The sequence below is a fragment of the Alnus glutinosa genome, chromosome 11 (genome assembly GCF_958979055.1).
Source record: "Alnus glutinosa chromosome 11, dhAlnGlut1.1, whole genome shotgun sequence".
Classification (NCBI taxonomy): Eukaryota; Viridiplantae; Streptophyta; class Magnoliopsida; order Fagales; family Betulaceae; genus Alnus; species Alnus glutinosa.
Genome location: NC_084896.1, coordinates 833,677 through 844,384, shown reverse-complemented (window position 1 = coordinate 844,384; position 10,708 = coordinate 833,677). Strand labels below are relative to the sequence as shown.

The following is a 10,708-nucleotide window of genomic DNA, read 5'->3' as shown; positions in this document are numbered from 1 at the left end:
TGCATAAGTGATAGTTATCTTTGCAATCTTTTAAGGATAGCTGTCTAAGCTACCAGCAAACCACATTGACATTGTTCATTCCACAGGAATGATGACAAAATGCCATGTCATACTCTTGCAACTGCCACAGGAATGATGACAATATGCTGCCATTGATAAACTTCATAAGAGAAACTTTTCACTTGCAAAACATTTATTGGCACAGCAGTCTAATCTCAATAACATAGGAGACCATGCGAGTGAAATATTCTGCATCATGCAGATACATTGACAGTAATTTCAAAGGCAGAATTGAATCTTAATGTGTATAAACAAAGTTTCCCTGCAACATCAGCACTTCTTCTGGCATCGTAAAAAGACAGGACAATTGAACTTTGCACTTGTGACTGCCTACTAAAATGCATAACATGATACATGTCCAAAGCAAAAAATTCTACTATCCTAAATCTACAAAGCCAATTTTTTTCTGGTAAATTTATATTTGCTCTAATAATGAAATTAGACGAGCTTCAGTCCCCACGGGAACCACTGCTACTTGCAGAAGATTTCTTGCCACCATACCTCTGCAAAAGATAAATAGTCAACTTTTCAAACTCCAGAAATCAATTACAGGAAAAGTCGCTCCTATGGCAACACTAGTTAACAACATAAACAAAGTTGCTTCTGGAAGTTGTTGCTAAATGCACAAAGATAATAAGAAATATACGAGTCTCACCTGCTTCCCGATGTTGAAAGGAATATATTTGAATTTGATCATGTGTGCGATTTGGCGCCTCATTGTCAGGACAAACAGAACAACCCAGTAACAAAGTAAAATAGGCCAGAAGACAGGAACATCAAACACAGGAAAGAATGTCATGACAAATGCGATACAAAAAGCTTTGGTGAAGGAGTACCTGAAACGACGTCAGTAAACAGAAAATACCATCCCATGAGTACATATCAAGAAAAAATTTGTGAGGTCATCCGGAAAGGTTTTGGTAACTTGAGATATATGCATATCAATCTAGCAAGCAAGTTCACATGATTCCAGTGCTAAAGAAGTAACGGGCATTTGGATGGGAGTAATCTTTTAGGATTCCCAGATTACCCCATTTGGTTGCACTTGAATGAAGGGAATTTAGATACCCAAAGGAATGTGAAATCCCTCTCAACCTCTTTGGCTGGGAATGGGGATTCCCTTCTAGAGAAATGGAAGTCCACATTCCCTTGGCATTGAGAATGGTTTCTTTCTTTTATATGACAAGCATGCCCACATCCCATACGTTTTTATTAATAAGACGCTAAACTTTTTTTATGCTACTTTTTGTTTTTTGTTTTTTATTGGATAATGTTATGGTTATAGACACTAGAGGGAACGAAATGATAGAAACTTCGATGACAAAGAAAGAACGTTTGAGGAGCTCAGAACTTTCTTTTCTTATTCTTTGTTCCCTTGGATTGCTGCGTTCCTAGCTCCCTTAGTGATTAGCTTTCATGATTTTCTTGTTTTTTTGCTTCTCCATCTTAGACGCTCCTCTTGTATACTCCCTGTGTACTTGACTACACTTTGCGTTTTTTAATGATATTTTGCTCCCTTATCAAAAATAAAAAATAAAAATAAAAAGAAAGAAAAGTCAGACTATGTGATAATTTTGTTATAGTAATTTTTTTTATTGGGTTTGATTATGACCATTTGTAAAATTTATATAGAAAAGTGATGAACTATTTTATTCCACAAAAAACAAAAAACAAATGTAAAAATATGTATATAAAAGTGAGGAAACTATTTTATTCCACAAAAAAAAATGGAAATGAACATATTTTATTTGGTTATAGATGAAAAATAAAGAAAATAGATCAAATAGTATAGACAACTTATATATTTGCGAAATGAAAGAAAAATCGCGGTTTATACATAGTTTTTCTTACCTGACATTTTTTGTTTTTTTTTTTTTAAATATTTTTTTACCAAACAGCCTTATGTACTTGAAGGAAGAAACATATGGATATTTTGGAAAGAATAAATAATTCCTATAAGATGCCTAGAGTAAACCAAACGTGGGAATTGTCAAATTCCTAGAAATCCAGATTCCCAAGCATCACATTCTTGGGAATGAAGACGCTGAGGGGAATGTCAGATTCCGCAAACCAAACGCCACGTAAAGGAATGACTCATGCAAATTGCAAGCTTTTGCAACTTCCAAGAAAGTAGGAATGACATACATCCAATAAACTTCATCTATTTAGTAGTTTTCATTCAATTCTACGCTCAAATTCTAATTGCCCATTAAGTTTGGCACCCTCACTAATTTTATCTTTTCCAGGGTGTGCACTCTGCATGGAAAAGTAACCAGAAAAGCCATCATGTAACACCATCATTGGTAAAGCTAATATAACAACATCAAAATAAGAGAAAGAGGGGGAAGAACTTAACCTTAATGAAAACTGAATCATCATTTATATACCAACCTCGAAATTTAGGAAGTAACCATATAACAATAAAAGAAAGCATTGATTACCAGAATAACTAGCTGGAAAGTATGAACTTCAGGTAATAAATATAAATCATTGTACTCTGATCATTCAGCAGATTGACTTCTTATACTTTAAGTCAAAGAGCTGGTTGATGAGTCGAAAGGAAGTGGTATGAACAAATTTGAGAACATTCATGAATGACTGAGTTTCCAAAGGGATCTTAAAATAACATATTAACCACAAAAGTGAAAGGAAAATTTTGACTGATACAATGAATCAAAGCAGTTTGGGTGATTAGAGATTGAGTACCTAGAGAGAGATAACAGGTTGAGTTTCTGAACATAAATAGATTAGAAACATGACCAGCTTGTTAATAAACATAGCAGATTGATCAAATTAAGGCTTTCCAAAACAAAAATACAGGAAGAGAATGTATATCTAGGTGCAAATAGAAATAGGGCATGCCATAATTGACAAGTGAGTCAGGCGAATGAAGATAGAATGGAGTTGCTTAGACCCAAGTATACAATCAGAAGAGAGAATTAACCCTAACCATAGGTGATGCTTGCTAATTGTGCATTAAATTATTATCAGCTGGCCCAATATTAAGCATGTGACCTATGACACTTCAGGTCTTATGACTTGACAACTGTTTGCAGACTTGACATAAGGGATAATGCGCTGTAAAAGTTAAAATTCCAACATACCCCTTGTATCCTAGTAAATTGGAAGATCCCGGAGGTAAAAGGATGTATAAACCCTTGTATAGCACTAACCTATCCAACATCTCTTTCTGCTGGACACGACATTTTAAAGAAATAAATGAGGATCGGAAGCAAGGTCTGACACAGGTAAGTAACTTTTGTCCAGTTCTTTTATAATTTTCTCTATTGTAAAGATGTAGAAATGAACGATAAGGCACAAAATATCATCTCACTTCTTCAAGGAAAATCAGAGAGTGTGAGAGAAGGCAACCAGCAATTTCGCAGTAGTGAGACAAAGAGGATATCTCTATACTTGCAAAATGAAAGGAGATGCATAAAATTTGAAGAGCACAATCATGAATGAAGTAAAGGAACCCTGTTCAGGAAAAAATCTTTAGCCATGCATACTGATGAACCAGATGCATAAGTGCTTCAACTTCTCACAAGCTCTGGAGCATTAATGAGGAATTAACAACGGCATACAACAAACTTAATCAATTGAAATTCACTGATATTATTAATTATTAATTTTTTTTATCAGCAAGTTTTACAAACGTACCCAATAGCTTTGAACCAAGACCTTACCCTCCACCCCATCCTTATAAGGGAAAACGGGGGAAGGGGATTTGAACTAGAGCTCATTGACAATTCATTGATATTATTATTTCTTCAACAGATGGAGAATATAGTTTCAAGCATAATTAGAACTTTTAGCAATTAAATAGTTTATGCACAACCATATTTTCTCAAAATTTTCATACCAAAGTTTATTGTCTTTCGTTCCTTCTGATATACCTTTTTTACCAACGGAAGTAAAAACATGTTTTCTGCAGTAACCAATCAAACATAAGATATAAAACTAAATATATATATATATATATATATACAAACCCTAACTAAGTCAAGCTAGCCTATGAAGGTATAAGAGGATGAGAATCACACAATCCTCTTTAAAATGCTGGAACTAGATCATTTTGATAAAAGAAACCACAAAGCAATTAAGCAAATAATGCCGAAAAAACAACCAAAAACCAGGCAACGAGAAAAATCTTCACTTACCAGAACTTAAACTCTGGAAGCCGGCGAATGAACGGCTTAAATTCGTCTGAACCTTTTGTCGGCAGCAAAGGCCCATCCGAAACTTCCATCTCCGGATCAACCAAAGGCGACAAGAATCCAATCAACAAATTCAGCAGATAAATGCCCACACCATACGAGACAATGTAAAACCCTTGACGATAATAAACCCGCAAAACATAAATCAACACTACGACAACACTCCCAATCCATCTATAGACCGCGTGTGGAGTGGTCTTATCCAGAAAATACTGGTACTGCCTCCACACATCGTGCCAAAATTGGTTCATGGGTGCTGCCGCCCCACCATCTCCTCCAACTCCCTCCATTCAATTCAACCTTCACAATGTAGCAGTAAGCTCCAATCAAATCAAGCAAACACCATGAACTACGATGAATATACAATCATTAAGCTTGTGCCTTTGTGTGTACACGTACATCACATATATATATACATACATATGCATCTATGTCAGCTACAACTAGTGTTTCCACGATAACAGGACTTAAATGGAGGAACACATAATTCCCATTTTGACTGATCCAAGCTGAAATACAAAACAGGAAGAAGAAGAAAAAATACCCTAATGTTGAATTAAATTAGTGAGAAATGTAAGTACAGAATGTACAATTTGGAATCTAGGGTAACCCAGTAACCTCAAACAAACTTAGCCAAATGCAACGAATCGGCTCTCATTAACCCACAAAAACGAAAACCCATAACAACAAAAGGGGTAGGATCCATTCTTTCATATTATTTTCCCCACCATTTTCTCGGAAACCAAACATAGGATTAGGGTTAGGGTTCCGCATACATAAACAGGCAATGTTCTTCAAGATCTATAAGGAAACATATCACAAGCAAAAAAGAAAGTAAATCCTAGGTTTCAAAGTGAGAGATTAAATGCAAGGTAAAAAAAAATAGACCGAAATAAAATCGAAAATTATCAGCCATAAAGGAGGCCAGAGATTGATTATCAGACACGAATAGAGGGCATTTTGGTAAGAAAAATAGTTGGGAAGGTTGGAGAGAGCTGACCTTGGATGACTGTTTTTGAGCGGTGCGAGTGAATACAGGAATTTGATGTGAGAAGGCGAAAAAAGCGAGCAGATCAGCGAGGGAGAGGCTAATGTTTTTTTTTCTTTTTCTTTTCTTTTTTATTTTATTTTTCTTTGTTTGTATTTTATTTTTACTTTAAAAAAATTGACAAAAATTTCATACAAGCTAGGTTGTAAAAACATATAAAAATGATTCATGTCCTTTAAATATGTGAGAGGCACATATTTTTTTATTAATGCTATAAAAAAAACATGTAAGAAGCACCAGCTATTTAAATAACATATGTTTCTCACATGACAATGGATACAGGTTAATCTTATATATGGGTTCTAAGAAATTTCCTACAAACCAGTTTGTAAAAAATTTATATCCTTAAACAAATTAAAGAAGGTCATTCAAGTAGGGGTGGATAAAACCCGTCCGCACCCACAGATCTGCCCCGCACCGCTCTGCACCGAAATTTACGGATATTGTATTGACATGGTACTGTGCAAGTCTTCAAAATATATACCCGTGACTAATGGGGCGGATTTTTCTCAATCCGCACACCCGCTCCGCCCCGACATGTGCAGCATATCATATATATATATATATATATATATATATATATATATAATAGGATAATCACTTAGAGCATTACATAATATTGTGATAAGTGGTCTTTTAAAATGCAGCCAAGTATCATTTTAAAGTTAAAATGTGCGTTTAATAACATTTAGCATTCTTAATAGCTTCATCAAATTTTACTCACCAAAGTAACTAAAAATCACTTTTCTCTATTTTGGTGAGCCACTTTTTTAAAATTATCCCAATAACCTCACCATTTTAACTATTCACTATCACTATTCCATTTAAATAATATTTTTTCAAAATTCTTTATTATTTCTCTATTTAATCTTTTTATACAACAAGTTACCATATACCTTCATATTAAGATTAGATCATTGCTAAGAAATTCACATAAGTTTTCATTTGCTTCGCAACCAAATTCAAAAAAGAAAAATAAATAAATAAATGAAATAACCACAAAGTTTATGTCATGGACAAATAAACCTTCATGTCTATGAAATAAGGACATCATTGTGTGAAATGGGAGAAAAAAAGGAAGAAAAAAAAAATGTGTTGGTCTTATGAGAGAGAAAGGATAATCAAAATTGATGAGAGAGTTGGTGAGTGAATATTACTCATCAAAATTGGTGAGTATTTTTACTCACCAAAACTTTTTGGTTAAAGTGGTGAGACTGCTCGGAATGATTTTTTAGTGTTTTCATCAAATTAGCTCACGAGACGAATCAATAAGAGTAGTGCCTGTAACTGTGACAAGTGGCTGCTTAAAAAATTGAAAAGTATACATTAAGTTTTTTTTTTTAAGGAAAAAACACTTTGTTTCACACGTGGCATTTTCCCCTCCTCCCATGTGTCGCTCTTATTGAAACGTTGAAGCCATTAATGAAAAGTTGAAATCAATTTTTAGCAAACAACAAAATAACCGTTTGTACATTTTATTTTATTTTTATTAATTTTTTGTGGCTCGGATATATTAGCATCCCATTTTTAAGGCAAGTCTACAAACAAGAAAATAATAGCAGTTTCTAAATAAATATTATGCACCATCTGTAGAAACCAAAGAAAATAGAGGTTAATGAATGTATTTCTGCAATTTTTCAAAATTCACGTATTTAAGTGTTGATTTTTGACTTTACTTGATCTTATTTCAATCTTAAAATGATGCATGAAACAATGAATCAGCAATTGATCTGCAACTCTGATGAACATATAGTGGTTTTTGTTTGTGCCGATCGACAGCGAAAATTGTGGTACCCATACACGCATATGTGATGTTTTTTGTTTGCTTTGGTTCGCATTGCATTGGATTATATATGTATCGAATAGGCAATGCCCACAATATAATCATATCTCAAAAATACTATGAATTTTATTGAAATAGAAGAAAGTATACAAAAAGACAAATTTTTTTTATTGTATTAGTATTTTTTTCATTTTCAATTTGTCTTTTATTAACCGTGGTTCTGTTACTTTGTTTCTTCTCTTTGTTCTAATTTTCAGTTCTAATTTATATATAATTTTTATTTTTATTTTAAAAGTAGCTACTTTTGTGTGTGTGTGTATATAACTGTGTGAATTAAAACTTTTATTTTTTTAAAGATATAAATTTTCTGTAGCATTTGCTTTTACAGTTTGGCTTTTAAGTTTGCAGAGGCTGTGTTCAAGCACCGAATAATATAATTGTAAATAATATGTTTGTTTGTATTTATTTTATGTGCTTTGTTTTTATTTATTCGATTTTTTGTCCTTATTTTTACATTGATAATTTATATATTATTTAAATTTATCTTCAAAAAAATAGTTTCTTTTACGCTACTGTCCCTATTATTATCCCTAACTAAAAAAGTATCATCGATAAGAAGGATGGCCGAAAGAAAAATTTTATATTTAACCAGACTTCTTCTTATACCGATAAATTTCATTGGAACTGGGAAAATTAGTGGTTATCATTTTGCATTTTTTTTTTTTACTTTATTTCCTGTGATTTTGTTCTTTAGTTTGCATTTTTTTTGTCCATATTTCTTAATTTATATTAGTTTATTTTGTTCAAATTGCTTTTTTTCCTTTTTCCTTTTTTTTTTTCTACATTTCACATTGAATTCCAGGAAACCATGGTGAGAGAGCGTTTATATTAATTGTTGTTTTTGGTACGAGGTATGACGATTCTTTATTTTATGTTGTTTATTGAATTGTTTTTTTTTTTTTTTTTCCCCTTGTGTAATGCACATTGTTAACGTACTTAATTGATAAACAACATTGACTTTCAAGGTTTCATGTGAACCAGAAAAAAGTATACAGAAAATATAACTCTATTATATTATATTAGTATTTTTCATTTTTTTTTTATATTTTCTATGATTCTCTCTTCTTTATCTGCTTTGTGTCCTTCCTTTTTCTTTTTTCTTTTTTTTTTATGTAATTCATATATTATTTTTCATTCAAATTGCTTATTTAACCTTTTGTGAATTTTAAACTAAATTCAGAAAAATGATGTTGAGAGAGTTTTTTATGGCTGTTTTTTGTACGAGGTATGATAATTTTTTAGTTTACACTGTTTATTGAGTAATTTTTTGTTTTTTTTTTTTTTTTTTTCACTTTGTGTAATGCAAATTGTTTACGTGCTTAATTGACGAATGACATTAGCTTTCAATATTTCATTAGAAAATGCATTTCTTTTTTATAATATTAGTTTTTTTCTTTTTTTGTTTGTCTTTATTTTATGTGGTTATGTTGTTCTTCTATTTACTTTTCTATCCTTATTTTCTCATTTAATTTATGTACTATTTTTAATTCAACTTGCTTATTTTTCATTTTTTTTGTTTTTGTTTAATTTACACTGAATTTAGGAAATGATGGTGATAGTTTAAAATAAAGTGATTATATTGTATTTTATTATTGTTTAAAAAGTAAAAATACATAGAGTTTTATCTTAATTTAGACCAAATTAGAGGCTTTACACTTTCAGAATCTAATTCCTCTCAAAGCTATTTAGTTCCCAAAATCCTAAGGCTATATGACATTCATAAACCCACCTAATAGACCTATAAGGCTTATTTCTATTAAAGTCTTATTCTTCGAAATTTTTTATCCGACACCATGCCAAACCTTTGGAAGTTCTTCATGAAATTAATCATATCATCCATTTACAATAATTTGGTACCATAGAATTTAACATATGTACAATCATTTAAAGATTTCTTAGTCTCATACAAAAGATTTGGGAAACCATATAATATTCTATGCAAATATTTTATCATGGTCTAATTTGCTTAATAATTTAGAAAAAAGGTTGGTTATTATTAAGTAATTGTTTTTTGTTAATAAAATATGAAAATAATAATAATAATAATAATAATAATAATAAACAATTAATAAACAATCCGTGCATTGCACGGGTTACATGCTCGTTCCAATAAAGGTAAACTATTGTGAATCACGAACCAAAAGCTCTCTCTAAAGCTTAAAGAAATTCTCTGCAACTCCTCTTCATCTTCAGCAGTTCAGAAAAACCAGAGGAATCATCCTCATCTCTTTTGTTTCTCCGCCAATAACCAGAATCTTCAAAGCCTAGCAACTCTCTTATTCCTCTGCTTATTTACAGTGTAAGATATTATCTCTATACATGGCCTATATGCCACATATATGGCATTTATTATATTTGAATTAATAAATATAATATACGGTATTACGGTTATGGTAATTTCAATTAATTTAAATTATCGTAATGGAATCGTTTAATTGAATTTAAAATCAATTAATAATATTGTTTATTTGGCGTAAGGAACAATACGGTATTTATCGTATTTGAGGGTCCCTGATATAACCTATAAATAAACAGCTTGTGTACACCATCAATACGGTAATACAGTAATACATAGGTTAAAAGATCCCTCAAATAATATTTTTTGTTATTTAGATCTTCGTGAAAACGCTTGAACAAATATGACTAGAAGTAAGCCTAGATCATTGTTTTTTGTCTACTTGGGGGGTTCTACCACCCCCAAGGGCGGGCTTAGGCGTTGATTGGCACCCCTAGATTTGACCAAGGGTGACTACCCTATGGCATTGAATGTGGTTTGGCTACTTCCAAATTTGGCAAGTGGGAGTGGCGACCCCATGGCTTTTGGGGTGGTTTGGTCAAACCACCATTGTTTCGCCCCACGCTCTTGTTTATATATATATATATATATATATATATATATTTCTAAGTGTAAATGTATAATTTCATAATGATTTTGAGTTTGACGAAAAAAAAAAGGTCAATAATTATACTCCCTTATTGTCTAATTGACAGTATCTCCTCCAAACTACCAAAAGATTGTTAATGCTCTTACCAAGACTAGCAAAAAAACAAAATAACCCGAAAATTATTTCAATAAGACAAAAATACCCCTATATATATATATATATATATATATATATATATATATATATATAGAAAGAAAGAGTAAAACCAAAAAAAAAACACAACAAAAAAACCTCGGCCACCCCTTGGCCAAAAATTAGCAACGTTTTCTATTATGCATATGAGCCCGCAATTGCTTGCTTGATTATAAAATTGCTTCATTATATACCATACACTAGCAATGGCAATGTTTTGGTAACAGCCTTGTATTAGACTATTAGTATACATAATACCAGTGCCGGCTCTAGCATATGAAAATTAGGTGGTAGCTTAAGGTCCATAATTAATGAATACTAATAAGATTTTTTTTTAAAAAAAATATATATATATTTGAAGGTTTAATTATAGGCAATATTCTTGACTTAAATCCCCTAATTATAGTAATAACCAATTAAAAGGCATTAATATCATTTAATTCTCCAATGTTTCATTATTAAA

The 10,708-nt window shown here is 31.7% G+C and overlaps 1 protein-coding gene across 1 annotated transcript; it reads right to left on the bottom strand.

Annotated features, from left to right (window-relative positions):
* Positions 1–165: 165 nt before the first annotated feature.
* LOC133882387 (protein RER1A-like) lies at positions 166–5,387 on the bottom strand. The gene is made up of 4 exons (XM_062321542.1): positions 5,278–5,387; positions 4,221–4,577; positions 716–896; positions 166–563 (listed from the first exon to the last, which is right to left on the bottom strand). The coding sequence occupies exons 2-4, from the start codon at positions 4,565–4,567 to the stop codon at positions 510–512; spliced, it is 582 nt and encodes a 193-aa protein (XP_062177526.1). The 5' UTR covers positions 4,568–4,577; positions 5,278–5,387; the 3' UTR covers positions 166–509.
* Between the last annotated feature and the right edge of the window lie 5,321 nt (positions 5,388–10,708).